At 44.5% G+C, this 23,039-nt stretch overlaps 1 protein-coding gene across 1 annotated transcript in view; it reads left to right on the forward strand.

Moving 5' to 3' along the window:
- The window catches only part of TOP1MT (DNA topoisomerase I mitochondrial), a 43,054-nt gene that overhangs the window by 14,014 nt on the left and 6,001 nt on the right, over nucleotides 1–23,039 (forward strand). Inside the window, exons 6-11 of the mRNA XM_063450989.1 lie at nucleotides 1,670–1,814; nucleotides 1,937–2,080; nucleotides 2,432–2,617; nucleotides 4,802–4,870; nucleotides 8,725–8,839; nucleotides 11,181–11,308. Coding sequence (XP_063307059.1) covers nucleotides 1,670–1,814; nucleotides 1,937–2,080; nucleotides 2,432–2,617; nucleotides 4,802–4,870; nucleotides 8,725–8,839; nucleotides 11,181–11,308 — 787 coding nt within the window. The remainder of the gene's footprint in view (nucleotides 1–1,669; nucleotides 1,815–1,936; nucleotides 2,081–2,431; nucleotides 2,618–4,801; nucleotides 4,871–8,724; nucleotides 8,840–11,180; nucleotides 11,309–23,039) is intronic.

A 23,039-nucleotide genomic window follows, 5' to 3' on the forward strand; every position in this document is an offset into this window, starting at 1 on the left:
ATGTTCAGAATGTAGGGGAACCTCTAGTGGCTGTCTGAGTGACTGCCACTGAAGGTGTCCCTAGGCAGCAATGTAAACCCTGCTATTTTTCCTCTGCAAAGGCAGTTTTTACATGAAAATAACTTAATGTACTGGTTATACACACTAGAGGCACTATATTAAGCTGTAGTTGTTCTGGTGACTATAGTGTCCCTCTAATCCTAAACCTAGCAATCTTTTAGGGTTTACTCTGCTACTGTCAATCGAGGGATCCCCATTCTGACCTTAATTTTAATCAACCATAATCCGAGCCGTAACCTGAAACATAAGCATCCCAATACTACCCTTAATTCTAAACCTTATCTTAAACATAAACTTAATAATAACCCAAATGCTTACTCTAAGCCAAATCATAATCCTTAAATTTAATCTTAACCCCAAAGGTTTTCCTCTGTTTAAAGCCGTACTGACATTAGTAAAGAGGCTCTAAGCTACATTGCTGCCATCTCCTGGGTATTTTAAGTATGGCAATTTCCTATCTGCAATACTGAAGATAGTATGCCCAGTGCATTGCAATCTGTGTTGGGCAAATGACAAAGTCCAGCACTTATCAGAATGACATTGCGGCACAGAGGGTGACCCTTAGGGCCTGTGGGTCTCCCATGCACCATATCCTTTAAGAGAATGACTGTAGCTGAGTTTAATCGCTTAGCTGCAGTGTTCTGTATCGAGTTAAAGGACTTTCAGCACTGCATGCAACTCACCTGTCAGTCAGAGAGCACTAAAAATGTCCCCAGCTGACAGATGGCTGCTCCATTTATCTATTGATACCTGGACTTCCTGGTGTAAACAGGAATTTAACAATGCTCACACAGTGATTTAGATATAGGCATTTAAATGCATCAAAAAGTCTGGGACCACTAAAAATGTGCCCAGCTGACAGAGAGCAACTATTGACACCTGGGCTTCCTGGTGTGAGCAGGGATTTAACCCCATGATTCTGGCCCCAGGAATCAAATAATACCTGGGGTTCCTGGTTACCAACAGGGAAACGGCCCCTGCTGGAAAAATACTGCATGATGGAAATGTTCTATCATATGTCCTTAAAGGACCACTATAGGCACCCAGACTATTTCAGCTCAATGAAGTGGTCTAAGTGCCAGGTCCCCCTAGTTTTAACCCTGCGCCTGTAAAAATAGCAGTTTCAGAGAAACTGCTATGATTACATTGCAGGGTTAATCCAGCATCTAGTGGCTGTCTCCCTGATAGCCGCTTCCGCGATTCTCAGTGAGTAAATCGCACTGAAATGACGCTGGACATCCTCACGAAACCTGCCCATAGGAAAGCATTGAGTAAGACTTTCCTATGGGCAGGTTTGAATGTGCGCACTTGCCTCCGGCCGCGCATGCGCATTCCGCTCCACTCTGGATCTGACGTCGGCAGGGGGAGGAGAGGTCACCAGTGCAGAGGGAGCCCGGCGCTGGATTAAGGTAAGTAGCTAAAGGGGTTTTAACCCCTTCAGCCCAGTGAGAGGAGGGGGACCTATTGACCCTATAGTGCCAGGAAAACGGGTTTGTTTTCCTGACACTATAGGATTCCTTTAAGGTATTTGTGAACACCATTGTTGCACAAATATAATTGCAATAAAATGTATCAAAATTCTAATCCCTATCCACATTTCCCTTCCCAGAGAATCAAAAGTTCCTGAGCCACCTGCTGGTCACAAGTGGAAGGAAGTTCGATATGACAATTCAGTTACTTGGCTGGCTTCATGGACTGAAAATATCCAGAATTCTATCAAGTACATCATGCTAAACCCCAGCTCCAAACTTAAGGTGAGTGAGATCTAGTTACCAGAACATGACCAAGCGATGTGTGATGTAGTTACATTTAACATGCACCACAATAATAAGCCACTTAAAGTCCACTGATCGGCAATTCTATCTGCAATGTTTAGGGAGAGAAAGACTGGCAGAAGTATGAAACAGCACGCCGTCTGAAGAATGTAGTTGATCAGATACGATCTAAGTACCGTGCAGATTGGAAGTCTCGTGAGATGATGAAGCGACAGAGAGCAGTGGCCCTCTATTTCATTGATAAGGTGACGCATCTCCTACTGTCTGTTTTGACTTATGTCTCCGTGGCAAAGTGTGATCTAGAGCTGAAACCTGACTCGCTGTTCCTAGAGGGGTATCCGCTACACCTCACTGACAAGGCTAAGAAGAATGGAGCGATCATCTGGTGTTTGTATTCCTCGCGCAGGTCTTGAACTGCCCATGTGGATGGGATTGGTCTTATCTTCTCTCACCTGGGACTAACCAATGGGAAAAGTTATTTCATATCTCTGTTCTGTGTTCTTACACCCTGTTACAGCTTAAAGTTGCACTCGTTTAAAGTTACATGGTTAATATTTTTTTAATCCATTAATTTGAGAATGTTGTCCATTTAACAGCTTGCACTCAGGGCGGGGAATGAGAAAGAAGAAGGTGAAACGGCAGACACTGTGGGCTGCTGCTCTCTGAGAGTCGAGCACATACAGCTACACTCTGAGATAGATGGGCAGAAAAATGTGGTGGAGTTCGACTTTCTGGGAAAAGATTCAATCCGATATTATAACAAGGTCCCCGTGGAGAAGGAGGTAACAAAGTCCCATTATCTTCCCCTCCCTTCAAAACTCTGCTGTACGTATAGTCTATCACTGTAAGGTAAAATTCAAAATGGAATATAATGCAAACTAGTTTAGCAACTGCCTCTGGTTTGCAATAGTTAATTGTTGGAGATATGACCGTGATATATTCATCTAAATTACATTGTCTATGTGTGTATATTTTTTAGTAGCATGTTTAGGAGTATTATAATTCTAAGAGTGGATCTAATTCAGTATTACAGCGGGTTGTTTTGCTTTTATAACCAATAATGTTTTATACAGAAAGCCTTTAAGCGGCACTGTCATGCCGAACTTACCTTTCCTCAATCTCTTCCTCTTATCCCCCTTTCTCGGGATCTGTTATTCTTTTCTTCCTGTCTTCTTTAAAATCATAAGACAAAGTAAGGGACTCTTTGCCTTATGGAGGTTTCCTCCGCTTGACCAGCTTTGACCAGCGGAGGAGCAAAGTGTGCTTCATTTCCGCTGGTCAGAGCAATTTTCCCATAATTCTTACCTTTCCTCTGTGGTCTTGCGATGCTTCCTGCCATTTTAGACCGTATGTTCGTTTGTTTTAGAACTCAATTCAGCACTTTGTTCGTATCGGAATTTCATTCGAATGAATGAAACTTCGATTCAATTTGTGCCACGGCTGCATCTTGCAGTAAGCAAAAAGGAAGATTTTAGAAAAAAGAAGACGTTGAATTGTAAGTTTAATTTTTCTTTACAGGTTAGTTATTTTATTCCCCCCTCACTATTTTTTAGGGTGAGGGGGGTAGGTAGGGGGTAACTTTTTATTTTGGTGGGGGGGGGGGTGCCTAAGCCCCTAGTCACCCCACCCACCCCCCCACGCACCAAAATAAAAAGTTACCCCCTACCTACCCCCCTCACCCTAAAAAATAGTGAGGGGGGAATAAAATAACTAACCTGTAAAGAAAAATTAAACTTACAATTCAGCGTCTTCTTTTTTCTAAAATCTTCTTTTTTCAGCCCCAAAAAGGGCCAAACAAAAAACAAACATACCCGTCGAACTGAAAATAAAATTAAAAAAAGCAGAGTGCAAAAAAAAAAAATTCCTTCTTTACCCATGGAGGGCTCCACGCAGACTGAGCTCTGAGGGGGAGGGAGGAGAGGAGGGCTTATAAAGCCTTGCCCCGCCCCTGCAATTAGGCTAAGAACACTCTGATTGGTTGGTTTAAGCCAATCAGAGTGCTCTGTCATTTTACACAGCGTGGGAAAATTCCAAAGAACTTTTCCACGCTGTGTAAAATGACAGAGCACTGTGATTGGATGGCGCCGGTAGCTCCCTCCTTGTAATAAACTGAACGAACACTGATACACAGTGTTTGTTCGTCTGATTTTTCTATTCATTCATTCGTCTTTCTGACGAATGAATGAATAGATGAAATTCCCATTCGCATGCCCAAGTGTTTATCTGGGCATGTGCGGCAATCTCAGTGTTATCTAGTGTGGGCAGATGACGTGTCTCACAGGGACTTCCTCTACCCACACAAAGATGGCGGCGCCCTGAATATCGGTCGAGGCAGAAAATAAAGAATAAAAAAATAGGTAATATGGGGAGCTTAGGGGCATTTGGGGGTGACTAAGGGGTCAATTAGATGTAGTGGAGTCGGGAGGGGGGGTTAAAAAAAAAAAACTGGATTCGGCCATGACAGTGCCGCTTTTAGTCCCAAATCTACACACTGTACAGGTTCTATGCTTACTCGAACACCCAAGAAGAAGCACAAGCTTTGTGGGAGACTTGATGGAGTGAAATTTATAGAATTTTACGACAAAGATTGAGGCTAATTTATAAAGCGCTGTACATTTCAAAGCCATGCACATGTTTATGCAATCTTCCAGTCTTAAAATAATGAGATTCTCCTCTGTATCTCAATACAAGCTGCAGCGCCGCACAAACACTCAGCACACCAGATGCGATGAGTCCTAAAATCTCTAGTCTTTGAAAAGTCACCTTACAGTTTTTATACCCCAGCAATCAGTAAATGTAAAATCATTTACATAGACGTGGTTTACTGGGAAATAAAGATTTCAGCAGCACTCACAGATGGCGAGATCTTCTCACGATGTGCTAAGCACACTATCATCTTCTGTCATAAAGTGCATTCATAGGACTATAATGTAATTATACATTTGTTTTTTGTTTTTTATTTCTAGGTGTTCAAGAACTTGAAACTGTTCATGGAAAATAAAGACCCAGATGATGATCTCTTTGACAGACTCAATGTAAGTAATGTTTTAATACAGTTACAGTAAGAAATGGTGTGTGCTCGCTCTGGGAGTGTAGGTGTGATATGGAATAGCTCGCTCTGGGAGTGTAGGTGTGATATGGAATAGCTAGCTCTGGGAGTGTAGGGGTGATATGGAATAACTAGCTCGCTCTGGGAGTGTAGGTGTTATATGGAATAGCTCGCTCTGGGAGTGTAGGTGTGATATGGAATAGCTCGCTCTGGGAGTGTAGGTGTGATATGGAATAGCTCGCTCGCTCTGGGAGTGTAGGTGTGATATGGAATAGCTCGCTCGCTCTGGGAGTGTAGGTGTGATATGGAATAGCTCGCTCTCTCTGGGAGTGTAGGTGTGATATGGAATAGCTCGCTCTGGGAGTGTAGGTGTGATATGGAATAGCTCGCTCTGGGAGTGTAGGTGTGATATGGAATAGCTCGCTCGCTCTGGGAGTGTAGGTGTGATATGGAATAGCTCGCTCTGGGAGTGTAGGTGTGATATGGAATAGCTAGCTCTGGGAGTGTAGGTGTGATATGGAATAGCTAGCTCTGGGAGTGTAGGGGTGATATGGAATAACTAGCTCGCTCTGGGAGTGTAGGCAGGGGCGTATTAGCCGCGAGGCAAACAAGGCATTTGCCTTGGGCGGCATTTTCCAGGGGGCGGCAAAAAACGCCGCCCCCAAATGCCCAAGGCAAATGTCTTGTTAGCCTTGCGGCTAACAGACATGCTGGGCTGGTTGCTGGGCGGCCGGCGAGGGAGCTCTTCCCCTGAGCTCTCTGCTCAGCTCCCTCGTGCGCCGCCCGCAGAGTGAGACTGGGAGCCGGAATATGACGTCATATTCCGGCTCCGCCTCCCAGCCTCACTCTGCGGGCGGCGCGCGAGGGAGCTGAGCAGAGAGCTCAGGGGAAGAGCTCCCTCGCCGGCCGCCCAGCCTGCCCGCCAGTGCCGTCCTGCAGCCACTGGACCACCAGGGAATGGGAGAACCCCCCCACCCCCAGCATTCCCAAAGGTAAGGAGGCTGGGGGGGGTAAATTTAAAAAAAAAAAAAATGTGTTAATGTGAGTTTGTGTGTGTGTGTGTCTGTTTGTGTGTGTGTGTGTCTGTTTGTGTGTGTGTGTGTCTGTTAGTGTGTGTGTGTGTGTGTCTGTTAGTGTGTGTGTGTCTGTTAGTGTGTGTGTGTCTGTTAGTGTGTGTGTGTCTGTTAGTGTGTGTGTGTCTGTTAGTGTGTGTGTGTCTGTGACTGTGTGTGTTAGTGTGTGTCTGTTAGTGTGTGTGTTTCTGTTAGTGTGTGTGTGTCTGACTGTGTGTGTCTGTTAGTGTGTGTGTGTCTTAGTGTGTGTGTCTTAGTGTGTGTGTCTGTTAGCTAGTGTATGCGTATCTGTCAGTGAATGTGTGTGTATTTAGAAGGCGGGGAAGGGTTGGGTGGGGGTGGCGCGCGCGCGCGCGGGGGGGGGGGGTGTGTCTGAGTTTTGTCCTGCCTAGGGCAGCACAAAACCAAGATACACCACTGAGTGTAGGTGTGATATGGAATAGCTCGCTCTGGGAGTGTAGGTGTGATATGGAATAGCTCGCTCTGGGAGTGTAGGTGTGATATGGAATAGCTCGCTCTGGGAGTGTAGGTGTGATATGGAATAACTTGCTCGCTCTGGGTGTGTAGGTGTGATATGGAATAACTTGCTCGCTCTGGGAGTGTAGGTGTGATATGGAATAGCTCGCTCTGGGAGTGTAGGTGTGATATGGAATAACTCGCTCGCTCTGGGAGTGTAGGTGTGATATGGAATAGCTCGCTCTGGGAGTGTAGGTGTGATATGGAATAGCTTGCTCGCTCTGGGAGTGTAGGTGTGATATGGAATAGCTTGCTCTCTCTGGGAGTGTAGGTGTGATATGGAATAGCTTGCTCTCTCTGGGAGTGTAGGTGTGATATGGAATAGCTTGCTCTCTCTGGGAGTGTAGGTGTGATATGGAATAGCTTGCTCTCTCTGGGAGTGTAGGTGTGATATGGAATAGCTTGCTCTCTCTGGGAGTGTAGGTGTGATATGGAATAGCTTGCTCTCTCTGGGAGTGTAGGTGTGATATGGAATAGCTTGCTCGCTCTGGGAGTGTAGGTGTGATATGGAATAGCTTGCTCGCTCTGGGAGTGTAGGTGTTTTATGGAGAGAATATAACTGACTGGCAAAGACGGAACAGATTTTCAGCTTTAAATGGTTCAGAATTAAAGTACTGATTGGCCTGCAGACACGTTTACAGAACTGTAGGTAGGAATTACACTCAATCCCTAAGCAGCCACCTGTTGCTCCAGAGCAGGACCAGCAATCCCACAACAGCAAAGCAAATAGATATCTCCAGGCTCTCAGGATGTTAAAGCCGCAGGCAGGTCTTTGTCAAGCTAACACTACAAAACAACATATAGCAAACTGTGTGAACAAGGTCCGCAAATAATTCAATAAAATTAAATAATTCAATAAAAAAAATCTAAATGTTAACATGATTAATTATCACATCATTAGCCGAAGCTAATGAAAAATCTGCATGTACGCACAAATACACATATAATACACATTTTTCATTAGCTTCGGTTATATGTGTGCATATATTGGTCTCCATTTGGCAGATTAGGTACTGGATTATTACAGTTTTGTGCTAATTTTTTGTGAGCTCATGTGTACGCACGCGCGAACGTTTAGGGCCGTCTGTGTATTACTATACCAACGGCCTTTATTTATCCCCCTCTCTAGTGCGCATGCACTGCCACTATGCGTTCCAAGACCAGGAAATGCTTTCATGCATTCCACCTACCCGGTAGTGACTCCATTGGCGTTTAGGGTAAGCGCCCTCTGCTTATTTTTTGCATTTTTCTTTTCTTTTCTTTTTTTCTTTATTTTGTTTTACTTTATTTTCATTTATTTTTTCTCCCTCCTCTGATACACAGGGGTAAGTCACGGATTATCATATTTATTACATGTATGGATTCTGTTGTAATTTGCACGGCTTGTTTAAACCAATTCTTCTAATTAATCATGTTAATATTTTTGTATTGATTTTTTTTTATTGAATTATTTGCGGAGCTTGTTCACACTGTTTGCTATATATACACTCATGTTGTTTCTGGTGTTAGCTTGACATAGACCTCCTGTTAGGTTGAAACGTTGCTGTCTTTTCTGTTTCCATAAACCTGCCTGCGGCTTTAACATCCTGAGTGCCTGGAGATATTTCTACTATTTACTTTGCAGATACGTTTAGGCTGTTCATGTAGCAAGACCAGCCACAAAAAGGCCTCCTTCAATCAAGCAGCTGGTACAGGGCGTGGGTTTGCTGTTGCATGATGCCCAGAACATAGTGTCAGATACCGGGCAGGGAGTTCTTTTAACTGGCAAAGTACCAACCGAGTCCGACTCCATTGCGTTACACTTTACACACGCACATTACACTCAGCCTGCATACACACTAGACACGCTCTGCAGGGACAGTGTGTTAAACACTCGGTTACTCACTAAACTTGAATTTTGACAAATTAAATCTGAATTGGAAAATGGAGACAAACGCTGGTGATAATAGCTGTGTTGGAGAATTTAACCAAAGCACGTTTTGGTTTTTTTTTTGTCTGTTTTTCCGCTTGGATTTTATATTTGGGAAATATTCTGTTTAGTGAATAATCCTTTCTCTCGGTCTCTTGGCAACTGCTCTTGTCTGAAATTATTTAGTGTCAGGACAAGTCGATTGTGCTACTGTTTTAGTCCCTTTTGGACAAGTAGGTTTAATTTATCCCTGGTTTGTGAGTTATTCTATTGGTTTTTGTAGTTTGATTTATTCATACTGATGAAACTTTCTCCTCTTCTCCCACATCCCCACCCATCAAGACCACCATTGTCAACAAGCATTTGCAGGACCTGATGGACGGGTTGACAGCTAAAGTATTCCGAACGTACAATGCCTCCATTACACTGCAGAACCAACTGAAAGCGCTGACCAATGGCAAGTCGCCCTTTCCTGCATTGCCTTGATTCATTTAATGTTCAATGGGCAGCCATATTGTGTTCTGCATGTTCAAGGGATCACTCTAGGTCTAAAGGGGCAACCTATGCACCATAACTACTACAGTACGCTCTAGTTGCTAAGATAATGGAGCGCTTAAAAGGGCAATCCCAATTGTGCTAACCTCCATTGCGTACCGTTATGGTTCTTTGAATGTCCCTTTAACCCATTAACACGTCCTGGAGGGCTAAACCGCCATTGGGGCAGCATACACAACTTAACGTTTTAGTCCTCCCTCTGGTCCGCCTCCCCTCCCAAATCTGTCTGAGGGCATGCCTGACATCCAAAGCTGTCCCGCTGCTGCCAAAGACGTCAAACTTCAGCAAATGATTTGTAACATTGTGTCTGCCTGTCTTTCCCCCACACTGTGCTCTGAGCCGGGAGAGGCATAGAGATCATTGCGTGAACTGTGCTAAAAGTTATAAAAGTGAAAATAAAGTGCTGATCACAACATGACTGTGACTGTCCCAGAAATACAAACCTTCACAATAACAGTAGATGTTTGTGAACCAAACAACTATTTCATCCTCTTTATGCCGGCTGATGACTGAGCTGGTCTGTGAATTGGGGGTCACATTACAATAGAGAAAGCATGTGGCCCCCCACTGATGTCACAGAATGTAAATTATTTTGGGCAGCAAATGTAGATTAAGGGAAACCTTTTTATATATCCTTATTACTGGAAATTTCACATGTTTATATTGCTACTTTATTCAATACATTGTTAATGAGCACATTAATGCTTCACTCCAATCCCCCTGCTCTGTTCTTGGTTGTCTGCATAGTTTTGATTGGATAAGCTGTGCTTCCAACTAAGTGGGACTACCCCGGAGTGAGGGTAGTACTAGTATGTATGCATTACAAAATGATCATTTAAATAATAATTACTTTGGGGGGTTTTCTGCATTTACTGATGTTTTCTTACTGGTCTAGTAAGTGCATTGTGTCTACTTAATCCCACGATGCTGCTGGTTCAATCCCACAATGATGTGCAAACAACTACACAAGTAAACCAAGGCAGGATTTGAGGGGCTCACTGGCCAGCATTGCTACTGTAAAAGTAAAACTCTTCAATAATGTCAGCTACACTGTTACTGTTAATGTGACTGTGCAATATAGTGAGAGAAATAGGGCACCATATCTCCGCTCTGTAAGGACACTACTGCATAGATTTTATAAAAATGTAACATGCAAAAAAAAGCTAGTTTTTAGGGATCGGACGATTTTCGGCAATATCGGTATCGGCCAATAGAGATACCGATATTGCCAATAATACCTCCCAGGACCACCAGGCCCATTACCAGCCCGGCAGTCCTGGGGGGGGGGGGTCGCAGCAAGCTGTTACTTACCTCCCAGCAGCTCCTCCAACTCCCAGTGTAAATCTTGCGAGTCCCGCGGCCATCAGAGCGTTGCCACTGGTTACCATGGTAACGCTCCGTGCGACACGCTGGCCGTGAGATTTACACAGGGAGCTGGAGGAGCTGCTGGGAGGTAACTGCTTGCTGCGGGCCCCCAGACTGATCAGTGCATGCCACTGGACCACCAGGGAATGTCATAGCCCCCCTCCCTGGCCAGGTAACAAGCAGGGAGGGGGGACAAAAAAATAAAACCTATAAATATTAAAAATGCCTTCCCTCCTGCCCATTTTACACAAATTACATCCCTTCACAAACACCCAAACTATACAAACACACACTCTGCATTATGTATATATATATATATATATATATATACACACACACACACACACACACTCTGCATTATATATATTTATATATATATATATATATATATATATACACACACACACACACTGCATCCACTACACGTGGTATGTATATTTTGTGCATTTACCTTTAGAAATAGTTTATTTTTTCAAAATGGTAAATGTACAGAATATCGGCAAGTTTATAGGCTATCTGCCTGAGAGTTCACAGATTATCGGCTCTAAAAAAAAACTATCGGTTGATCCCTACTAGTTTTGCACTAGTTGATCCTAGTTTTTATAGCATCTATGGTGAGCTCAGCCTGTGTGCTCCGTCCTGACCATAACCTCCTGCCTGTACTTGTCGCACAGAATGAATCCCTCTGCTATCCCGTATGGCTGCTACCTACCTGCTGACCGTTCCATTTACACCATGCTGAGTAAATGGCAATTTTGTTGTTTTTTTTTTTTCTTCTTATTCAGTGTAACTAATTTGATTTCTCCTTACATGTGTGTACTCTGACCATCATGGCTCGGGAATGATTTAATTCTTATGAAAATTCTGGATTGTAACAGCCGATGATAATGTAGCTGCTAAAATCCTGTCTTATAATCGGGCAAACAGAGCTGTTGCATTACTTTGTAACCACCAGAGGGCGCTACCCAAAACCTTTGAAAAGTCCATGCAAAACCTGCAAGCGAAGGTAAGCTGTTAGGCTTTCATTTCTTTCTAAATGCACAAAAACTTGCATGTTGTGTATTAAATACAAATTGTCCTTTTGCTTTTCGTATTTAGTATACTTGCAGAGGGATCCCGGTAATTTTGTCTATTTAGACATGGTTTATTTAGATAATTGGGCAGACTAGATGGGCTGAATGGCGCTTATCTGCCGTCACATTCCATGTTTCTATGTCTAATTACTCTATTGCAATTCAGTTACTCACGATTTCCAAATACTTAACGGAATGCTAAACAGAATGAGCTACATGGATCCCTGCTATTTCCAAACCAATATTCATTGAATTGTGACTACAGAATAGTGGCAGTAATGTAAAGTTGGGAGGAGGGGTTGGTGTATCCGTGTAGGGTTCAGCTCATTGAAGTGGTCTGGGTGCAATATCCCTATTGCACTTAGTGCTGCAATGTTTATGCAAGTCTAAGTCTGCCTCTAGTGGCTGTCTACCAAACTTACCTTTGGTCCGGTAACTGACGCCGGACGTCCGCATGCTCTGCATCAGGACATCCAGCGTCAGATTATTCTCCATTGGAAAGCATTGATTCAATGCTTTCCTGCAGGGAGGTCCAATGCGTGCGCGGCATTTGGGGTAAGGTAAGTAAGTAACGGTTTTTAACCATTTATTCACATCGGTAGGGGTGCGTAAGCAAGGCAGAGGGAGCTATAGTGTCAGGAATACAGCTATATATTCCTGGTGCTTATGGTATCCCTTTTTAAATTTGAAAGTTCTTTTGAATCTTCAAAGTATGCATTTTGTGATTAGACAAATGGGTTGATATTGATAACGTTTAGTTGTGAAAACTGAACAACATTTAAGTCCTGTTTTTGTTTTTTTAATTTTTTTTTGTTTTTTTATTGTTTAGTAAATAGACCCCAGTTGTTTCTAAACAATCATTCCACCAACACATACCATGTCAGTGCTGCTGGGGTCTTAGTGACAACGCAGAGCTCCCAGACAGCTGACCTGTACCCAGTGCCTGTCATTCTGTGTATATAGAACAGGTTTCCTGACCATACAAACCATGTCAGTGCTGCTGGGGTCTTAGTGACAACGCAGAGCTCCCAGACAGCTGACCTGTACCCAGTGCCTGTCATTCTGTGTATATAGAACAGGTTTCCTGACCATACAAACCATGTCAGTGCTGCTGGGGTCTTAGTGACAACGCAGAGCTCCCAGACAGCTGACCTGTACCCAGTGCCTGTCATTCTGTGTATATAGAACAGGTTTCCTGACCATACAAACCATGTCAGTGCTGCTGGGGTCTTAGTGACAACGCAGAGCTCCCAGACAGCTGACCTGTACCCAGTGCCTGTCATTCTGTGTATATAGAACAGGTTTCCTGACCATACAAACCATGTCAGTGCTGCTGGGGTCTTAGTGACAACGCAGAGCTCCCAGACAGCTGACCTGTACCCAGTGCCTGTCATTCTGTGTATATAGAACAGGTTTCCTGACCATACAAACCATGTCAGTGCTGCTGGGGTCTTAGTGACAACGCAGAGCTCCCAGACAGCTGACCTGTACCCAGTGCCTGTCATTCTGTGTATATAGAACAGGTTTCCTGACCATACAAACCATGTCAGTGCTGCTGGGGTCTTAGTGACAATGCAGAGCTCCCAGACAGCTGACCTGTACCCAGTGCCTGTCATTCTGTGTATATAGAACAGGTTTCCTGACCATACAAACCATGTCAGTGCTGCTGGGGTCTTAGTGACAATGCAGAGCTCCCAGACAGCTGACCTGTACCCAGTGCCTGTCATTCTGTGTATATAGAACAGGTTACTGACAATACATAAAAAGCGGCTGTGAAATCATGTGTTTACAAATAAAAAGTAAATGCTGGTGATATCCCAGACCTGTAATTATTTTTTTGTTTTTCTCCAGTAATTATATGTCTGTCTCCACGACTTTGTTGTCTGGCAGAAGCACAGTGTCCAATTCAAAGTTCCAATAAGTACTTGTGGTCTTTTGTCTGAGTTTGATTATTCAAATTATTGCAATAAACCTTGAACAGGTTACTGACAATACATAAAAAGCGGCTGTGAAATCATGTGTTTACAAATAAAAAGTAAATAAATGCTGGTGATATCCCAGACCTGTAATTATTTTTTTGTTTTTCTCCAGTAATTATATGTCTGTCTCCACGACTTTGTTGTCTGGCAGAAGCACAGTGTCCAATTCAAAGTTCCAGTACTTGTGGTCTTTTGTCTGAGTTTGATTATTCAAATTATTGCAATAAACCTTGCATACAGAGGAACCCGAGGCTTTAAAAAAAAAAAAAAAGACAAATTATTTTTATTTTAATGTATGTGCGTGATTTCTGAAACTCCCTACAGTTTGAACTCTGATTCTCTCTATTGGGTAACCGTGATAACATGTTCTCTGTGCCGGGCTGCGTTGTATAAGCCACACTCTATGTATTGAGCTTTATGTCTGGCCTATGTTGTGATTCTCTCAATAGTATACAGTAAATCGTCTGGCTCGACTCGTGGCCAGTCGGGACAGAATAAAAATGGACACCGATTCTGGGTTATTTACTAAATAGGCCACAGTAGATGAAATGGAAAAGTTCCCAGCCAGTGTTCTCTATTTTAATTTTACTTGACTTTACCTATATTTATGCATTAAGGGGTCAATACATTTTGTGCAATTCTTGTCCATAAGGCTTGTACATAAGGCTCCCATTTGTAAATCCTCTTTGGTTGGAAGACCATGTACAATCCGTCTGAAAAGGTCCCAGAAGTTGAGGCCTTTTCAGTTGTCCACTATGTCAGGATTCCAGGGCCGGACTGGCCCACTGGGATACCGGGAAATTTCCCGGTGGGCCGCAGCATCTGGGGCTGCGCAGGTATGTGCCACCGGGTGGCCGGTCCGGTGGCACACTTAGAGGGGGCCGGCCGTGCTCCACGCTGGAGCAGCCGGGCTGCAGCCTCGCCAGCACTCCTAATGCTGAGGACTGAAGGAGGAGGGAGCATGTCTCTCTACCATGCTCCCTCGCGGTTCCCACAATTCACAGCAGCAGCTGCTGTGAATTGTGGGAACCGCGAGGGAGCATGGTAGAGAGACATGCTCCCTCCTCCTTCAGTCCTCAGCATTAAGAGTGCCGCCGGACCGGCGAGGCTGCAGCCCAGGAGCTCCAGCGTGGAACACGGCCGGCGCCCCTGACTCCTCTCGGGTAAATGGGGGGGGGGAGTGGGGGGAGGTAGGAGAAAGGTCAGAAAGAGACACAGAAAGGTGAGAAAGAGAGAGAAATTGACACAGAAAGGTGAGAGAGACACAGAAAGAGAGAGAGAAAGAGACACAGAAAGGTGAGAGAGACACAGAAAGAGAGAGAAATTGACACAGAAAGGTGAGAGAGACACAGAAAGAGAGAGAGAAAGAGACACAGAAAGGTGAGAGAGACACAGAAAGAGAGAGAAATTGACACAGAAAGGTGAGAGAGACACAGAGAGAGAAAGAGACAAAGAGAGAGAGAGAAAGAGAAAGAGACAGAAAGAGAGAGAGAAAGAGACAGAAAGAGAGAGAGAAAGAGACAGAAAGAGAGAGAGAAAGAGACACAGAAAGAGAGAGAGAAAGAGACAGAAAGAGAGAGAGAAAGAGACAGAAAGAGAGAGAGAAAGAGACACAGAAAGAGAGAGAGAAAGAGACACAGAAAGAGAGAGAGAGAAAGAGACACAGAAAGAGAGAGAGAAAGAGACACAGAAAGAGAGAGAGAAAGAGACACAGAAAGAGAGAGAGAAAGAGACACAGAAAGAGAGAGAGAGAAAGAGACACAGAAAGAGAGAGAGAGAAAGAGACACAGAAAGAGAGAGAAAGAGAGAGAGAGAGAGAGACACAGAAAGAGAGAGAGAGAAAGAGACACAGAGACAGAAAGAGAGAGAGAGAAAGAGACACAGAAAGAGAGAGAGAGAAAGAGACACAGAGACAGAAAGAGAGAGAGAGAGAGAGACACAGAAAGAGAGAGAGAGAGAGAGAGACACAGAAAGAGAGAGAGAGAGAGAGAGACACAGAAAGAGAGAGAGAGAGAGAGAGACACAGAAAGAGAGAGAGCGAAAGAGACACAGAAAGAGAGAGAGCGAAAGAGACACAGAAAGAGAGAGAGCGAAAGAGACACAGAAAGAGAGAGAGCGAAAGAGACACAGAAAGAGAGAGAGCGAAAGAGACACAGAAAGAGAGAGAGCGAAAGAGACACAGAAAGAGAGAGAGCGAAAGAGACACAGAAAGAGAGAGAGCGAAAGAGACACAGAAAGAGAGAGAGCGAAAGAGACACAGAAAGAGAGAGAGCGAAAGAGACACAGAAAGAGAGAGCGAAAGAGACACAGAAAGAGAGAGAGCGAAAGAGACACAGAAAGAGAGAGAGCGAAAGAGACACAGAAAGAGAGAGAGCGAAAGAGACACAGAAAGAGAGAGAGCGAAAGAGACACAGAGAGAGCGAAAGAGACACAGAAAGAGAGAAAGAGACACAGAAAGAGAGAGAGAGAAAGAGACACAGAAAGAGAGAGAGAGAAAGAGACACAGAAAGAGAGAGAGAGAAAGAGACACAGAAAGAGAGAAAGAGACACAGAAAGAGAGAGAGAGAAAGAGACACAGAAAGAGAGAGAGAGAAAGAGACACAGAAAGAGAGAGAAAGAGACACAGAAAGAGAGAGAAAGAGACACAGAAAGAGAGAAAGAGACACAGAAAGAGAGAGAAAGAGACACAGAAAGAGAGAGAAAGAGACACAGAAAGAGAGAGAAAGAGACACAGAAAGAGAGAGAAAGAGACACAGAAAGAGAGAGAAAGAGACACAGAAAGAGAGAGAGAGAGAGACACAGAAAGAGAGAGAGAGAAAGAGACACAGAAAGAGAGAGAGAGAAAGAGACACAGAAAGAGAGAGAGAGAAAGAGACACAGAAAGAGAGAGAGAAAGAGACACAGAAAGAGAGAGAGAAAGAGACACAGAAAGAGAGAGAGAAAGAGACACAGAAAGAGAGAGAGAGAAAGAGACACAGAAAGAGAGAGAGAGACACAGAAAGAGAGAGAGAAAGAGAGACACGAGAGAGAGAGAGAGAGACACGAGAGAGAGAGAGAGAGAGACACGAGAGAGAGAGAGAGAGAGAGACACGAGAGAGAGAGAGAGACACGAGAGAGAGAGAGACACGAGAGAGAGAGAGAGACACGAGAGAGAGAGAGAGACACGAGAGAGAGACACGAGAGAGAGACACGAGAGAGAGACACGAGAGAGAGAGAGAGAGAGACACGAGAGAGAGAGAGAGAGACACGAGAGAGAGAGAGAGACACGAGAGAGAGAGACACGAGAGAGAGAGAGAGACACGAGAGAGAGAGACACGAGAGAGAGAGAGAGACACGAGAGAGAGAGACACGAGAGAGAGAGAGACACGAGAGAGAGACACGAGAGAGAGAGAGAGAGAGACACGAGAGAGAGAGAGACACGAGAGAGAGACACGAGAGAGAGAGAGAGAGAGACACGAGAGAGAGAGAGAGACACGAGAGAGAGAGACACGAGAGAGAGAGAGACACGAGAGAGAGAGAGACGAGAGAGAGAGAGAGACACGAGAGAGAGAGACACGAGAGAGAGAGAGACACGAGAGAGAGAGAGACACGAGAGAGAGAGAGACACGAGAGAGAGAGAGAGACACGAGAGAGAGAGAGACACGAGAGAGAGAGAGACACGAGAGAGAGAGAGACACGAGAGAGAGAGAGACACGAGAGAGAGAGAGAGACACGAGAGAGAGAGAGAGACACGAGAGAGAGAGAGAGACACGAGAGAGAGAGAGAGACACGAGAGAGAGAGAGAGACACGAGAGAGAGAGAGAGACACGAGAGAGAGAGAGAGACACGAGAGAGAGAGAGAGACACGAGAGAGAGAGAGAGACACGAGAGAGAGAGAGACACGAGAGAGAGAGAGAGACACGAGAGAGAGAGAGACACGAGAGAGAGAGAGACACGAGAGAGAGAGAGACACGAGAGAGAGAGAGACACGAGAGAGAGAGAGAGACACGAGAGAGAGAGAGACACGAGAGAGAGAGAGACACGAGAGAGAGAGAGACACGAGAGAGAGAGAGAGACACGAGAGAGAGAGAGAGACACGAGAGAGAGAGAGAGACACGAGAGAGAGAGAGACACGAGAGAGAGAGAGAGACACGAGAGAGAGAGAGAGACACGAGAGAGAGAGAGAGACACGAGAGAGAGAGAGAGACACGAGAGAGAGAGAGAGACACGAGAGAGAGAGAGAGACACGAGAGAGAGAGAGAGACACGAGAGAGAGAGAGACACGAGAGAGAGAGAGAGACACGAGAGAGAGAGAGAGACACGAGAGAGAGAGAGACACGAGAGAGAGAGAGAGACACGAGAGAGAGAGAGAGACACGAGAGAGAGAGAGAGACACGAGAGAGAGAGAGAGACACGAGAGAGAGAGAGAGACACGAGAGAGAGAGAGAGACACGAGAGAGAGAGAGAGACACGAGAGAGAGAGAGAGACACGAGAGAGAGAGAGAGACACGAGAGAGAGAGAGAGACACGAGAGAGAGAGAGAGACACGAGAGAGAGAGAGAGACACGAGAGAGAGAGAGAGACACGAGAGAGAGAGAGAGACACGAGAGAGAGAGAGAGACACGAGAGAGAGAGAGAGACACGAGAGAGAGAGAGAGACACGAGAGAGAGAGAGAGACACGAGAGAGAGAGAGAGACACGAGAGAGAGAGAGAGACACGAGAGAGAGAGAGAGACACGAGAGAGAGAGAGAGACACGAGAGAGAGAGAGAGAGAGACACGAGAGAGAGAGAGAGACACGAGAGAGAGAGAGAGACACGAGAGAGAGAGAGAGACACGAGAGAGAGAGAGAGACACGAGAGAGAGAGAGAGACACGAGAGAGAGAGAGAGACACGAGAGAGAGAGAGAGACACGAGAGAGAGAGACACGAGAGAGAGAGAGACACGAGAGAGAGAGAGACACGAGAGAGAGACACGAGAGAGAGACACGAGAGAGAGAGACACGAGAGAGAGAGACACGAGAGAGAGAGACACACGAGAGAGAGAGAGACACGAGAGAGAGAGAGACACGAGAGAGAGAGAGACACGAGAGAGAGAGAGACACGAGAGAGAGAGACACGAGAGAGAGAGAGAGACACGAGAGAGAGAGAGAGACACGAGAGAGAGAGAGAGACACGAGAGAGAGAGACACGAGAGAGAGAGAGAGACACGAGAGAGAGAGAGACACGAGAGAGAGAGAGAGACACGAGAGAGAGAGAGAGACACGAGAGAGAGAGAGAGACACAGAGAGAGAGAGAGACACGAGAGAGAGAGAGAGACACGAGAGAGAGAGAGACACGAGAGAGAGAGAGACACGAGAGAGAGAGACACGAGAGAGAGAGACACGAGAGAGAGAGAGACACGAGAGAGAGAGAGACACGAGAGAGAGAGAGACACGAGAGAGAGAGAGACACGAGAGAGAGAGAGACACGAGAGAGAGAGAGACACGAGAGAGAGAGAGACACGAGAGAGAGAGAGACACGAGAGAGAGAGAGACACGAGAGAGAGAGACACGAGAGAGAGAGACACGAGAGAGAGAGACACGAGAGAGAGAGACACGAGAGAGAGAGAGACACGAGAGAGAGAGAGACACGAGAGAGAGAGAGACACGAGAGAGAGAGAGACACGAGAGAGAGAGACACGAGAGAGAGAGAGACACGAGAGAGAGAGACACAGAGAGAGAGAGAGAGACACACGAGAGAGAGAGACACACGAGAGAGAGAGACACACGAGAGAGAGAGACACACGAGAGAGAGAGACACACGAGAGAGAGAGACACACGAGAGAGAGAGACACACGAGAGAGAGAGACACACGAGAGAGAGAGACACACGAGAGAGAGAGACACACGAGAGAGAGAGACACACGAGAGAGAGACACACGAGAGAGAGACACACGAGAGAGAGACACACGAGAGAGAGACACACGAGAGAGAGACACACGAGAGAGAGACACACGAGAGAGAGACACACGAGAGAGAGACACACGAGAGAGAGACACACGAGAGAGAGACACACGAGAGAGAGACACACGAGAGAGAGACACACGAGAGAGAGACACACGAGAGAGAGACACACGAGAGAGAGACACACGAGAGAGAGACACACGAGAGAGAGACACACGAGAGAGAGACACACGAGAGAGAGACACACGAGAGAGAGACACACGAGAGAGAGACACACGAGAGAGAGACACACGAGAGAGAGACACACGAGAGAGAGACACACGAGAGAGAGACACACGAGAGAGAGACACACGAGAGAGAGACACACGAGAGATATATATATATATATATATATAAATAATATTATGCCTTTAATATTTACACATATATTAATGTACATTTATATATGCATAATACACAGAGAAATGTCATTGATATGTACTATATGTAATGAGCAGATATTGGCCGAGTCTTGTTGCTAGGTGCATACTCCAGCACAATAACATATTGAAAGTGAAGAGCGCACCCACAGGACTTCAAAATAAACAAGAGAACGTCAATTTTTCACAGTTGTGCCCTACATACATTCACCATTAAACATTGATTACATGCAAAGGCACGTCTGCTTAAAGTAAATCTGCACTCTTGAATGCGTTAATGACGAGTGACGGACCTCGTCCGTCACCCGTTAAAATTAACCCCAGATCGCCGCGATCGCGGGGTTAATGGTGCTCCGATCTGCCTCTGCATTAGAGGCAGACCGGGAGCACCGGATCGGGCTGCCCCAGTACATGTGCCCGCTCTGACAGCATGTCTGAGCGGGCACATGTGCTGTGTATACTCACCTCCGCCTCCCTGCACTTCCTGGTTCTGTGTGAAGTGCAGGGAGACGGATCTTCAGTGATCCTGCCCCCTGGTGGAAAGAAAACATAGTACAATTCAAATCCCACCCCCCTTTACCCATTTTAATAAAAAATTAACCCCTTCCCTGCCAATTGATCACTGACTACAGTGATCAATTGGCAGGGATTACATTTTACTAAGATCTGATTTTTTTTTTTAACCCCTGAAGGTTAATTCTTTTTTTTTTTTTTTTAACCCTCAGGGGTTCAATTTATTTTATTAATTAATTTAAATATTTTAAAATTATAAATTTAGCTAGCTGGGGAGGGTGGAAGTTAGTGGGGAATTGGGGGATTTAGTATTACGCTAACTAGGGGTTAACGTTAAAAAAAGTTTAAAAATAAGCTTAAAAAAGTTAAAAAATTAAGTTAAAAAAAAAGTTTTAATAACATTTAAAGGACCACTCTAGTGCCAGGAAAGCATACTCGTTTTCCTGGCACTAGAGTGCCCTGAGGGTGCCCCCACCCTCAGGGACCCCCTCCCACCCGGCTCTGGAAAGGGGAAAAGGGTTAAAACTTACCTTTTTCCAGCGCTGGGCGGGGAGCTCTCCTCCTCCTCTCCGCCTCCGTTCCTCCCCGTCGGCTGAATGCGCACGCGCGGCAAGAGCTGCGCGCGCATTCAGCCGGTCACATAGGAAAGCATTCATAATGCTTTCCTATGGACGCTTGCGTGCTCTCACTGTGATTTTCACAGTGAGAATCACGCAAGCGCCTCTAGCGGCTGTCAGTGAGACAGCCACTAGAGGAAATAGGGGAAGGCTTAACTAATTGATAAACATAGCAGTTTCTCTGAAACTGCTATGTTTATAAAAAAATTAGTTAACCCTAGCTGGACCTGGCACCCAGACCACTTCATTAAGCTGAAGTGGTCTGGGTGCCTAGAGTGGTCCTTTAAGTAAAAAATTTAAAAAAATAAACCCTTTACCCAGTCCAAATAAAATTAACCCCTTCCCTGCCAGTCGATCACTGCCTACAGTGATCAAAATACAGATCACAGTATTATACTGTTCTAATTTTTTTTTTTTTTTTAACCCCTGACGATTAACTTTTATTTATTTTTTAACCCTCAGGGGTTAAATTTATTTAATTAACTAATTTAAATATTGTATAATTAAATATTTTGCTAGCTGGGGTGGGTGGGAGTTTTGGGAAAATGGGGAATTTACTGTTAGTGCTGCTTACTGCTAGTTAGGGGTTAACGTAAAAAAAAAGCTTAGAAAAATGTTAAATCTGTAAAAAAAAGTTTTACGAAAGTTTAGGAAACTTTAAAAAAAAAATGAATAATCAAAACAAAAGTTTAAAAAATAGTTTTAAAAAGTAAAAAAAGTTTTAAAAAGTAAAAAAATGCATTTAATAACGCTCATTACCACTACACCTGGTACAAGCTAGCGGAAAAATGATCCCACGCTAAGGTTCAAAATATGCCTTTTGAAATACCCTGGGATGTCTTCTTTAAGAAATGGTATGGCTTTATGGGGTATTTGGATTATATAGCCTGGTAAAATACTCTAAAATGGGACATGGGCACAGCGTAAAAATTTAAAGTTTGAAAAAAAATGGAATGGCTGTGTCCCAAATGTGCCCCTCCGATGTCCACATATACCTGGCAAAGGTACATACGGGGGTATTTTTGTACTCAGCAGACATAGCTGAGCAACATATGAAGTATTATACAGTGGTAGTACACATAAGGTTTGCAAAATATACTGTGCAAACTCACTTTGTGTGTCAAAAAGGCAGAAAAAACGCTTATTACCACTACACCTGGTACAAGCTAGCGGAAAAATGATCCCACGCTAAGGTTCAAAATATGCCTTTTGAAATACCCTGGGATGTCTTCTTTAAGAAATGGTATGGCTTTATGGGGTATTTGGATTATATAGCCTGGTAAAATACTCTAAAATGGGACATGGGCACAGCGTAAAAATTCAAAATTTGAAAAAAAAATGGAATGGCTGTGTCCCAAATGTGCCCCTCCGATGTCCACATATACCTGGCAAAGGTACATACGGGGGTATTTTTGTACTCAGCAGACATAGCTGAGCAAAATATGAAGTATTATACAGTGGTAGTACAAAGTGAGTTTGCACAGTATATTTTGCAAACCATATGTGTGTGTGTCAAAAAGGCAGAAAAAAAACGCTTATAACCACTACACCTGGTACAAGCTAGCGGAAAAATTATCCCACACTAAGGTTCAAAATATGCCTTTTGAAATACCCTGGGGTGTCTACTTTAAGAAATGGTAGGCCTTTGTGGGGTAGTTTGAATTTAAAACCTGCAAAGATGCTTGGAAATTGCACATAGGCCCGGCGTCAAAATTCAAAGTTCGGTCAAAACTGATATGGCTTGGTCTCCTATATGGCACTGTAGCTTCACAAAATAGTGCCATAGACATACAATGGGGGTGTCCTTTTACTCAGAAGACTTAGCTGAGCATAATTTGGGGGTTTTGAACTTAGTGGCACACATGAAATATACAAAATGCCCAGCAAAAATGCAATCCGTATGTAAAATATGCACAAAATTATTTTTTACCACATACTTTGGCATGTAATGGTAAAAAAGTGGGGGCATGTTAAGGCACAATATGCACCTTATGAGATACCCTGGAGTGTCTTCTTTTACAATTGGTAGGCCTTTGTGGGGTGTTTTGAACAGTCAAACTGTTATAATACCCCAAATGGAAGCATAGGCTCATTAAATCCGTCTCTCAAAATTCTACTGTGAATACTGAAAAGGACAGGTCTCCTGTATGGCACTGTAGCTTCACGAAATAGTGCCATAGACATACAATGGGGGTGTCCTTTTACTCAGAAGACT

This window comes from Pelobates fuscus, chromosome 4 (genome assembly GCF_036172605.1).
Source record: "Pelobates fuscus isolate aPelFus1 chromosome 4, aPelFus1.pri, whole genome shotgun sequence".
Taxonomy (NCBI): domain Eukaryota; kingdom Metazoa; phylum Chordata; class Amphibia; order Anura; family Pelobatidae; genus Pelobates; species Pelobates fuscus.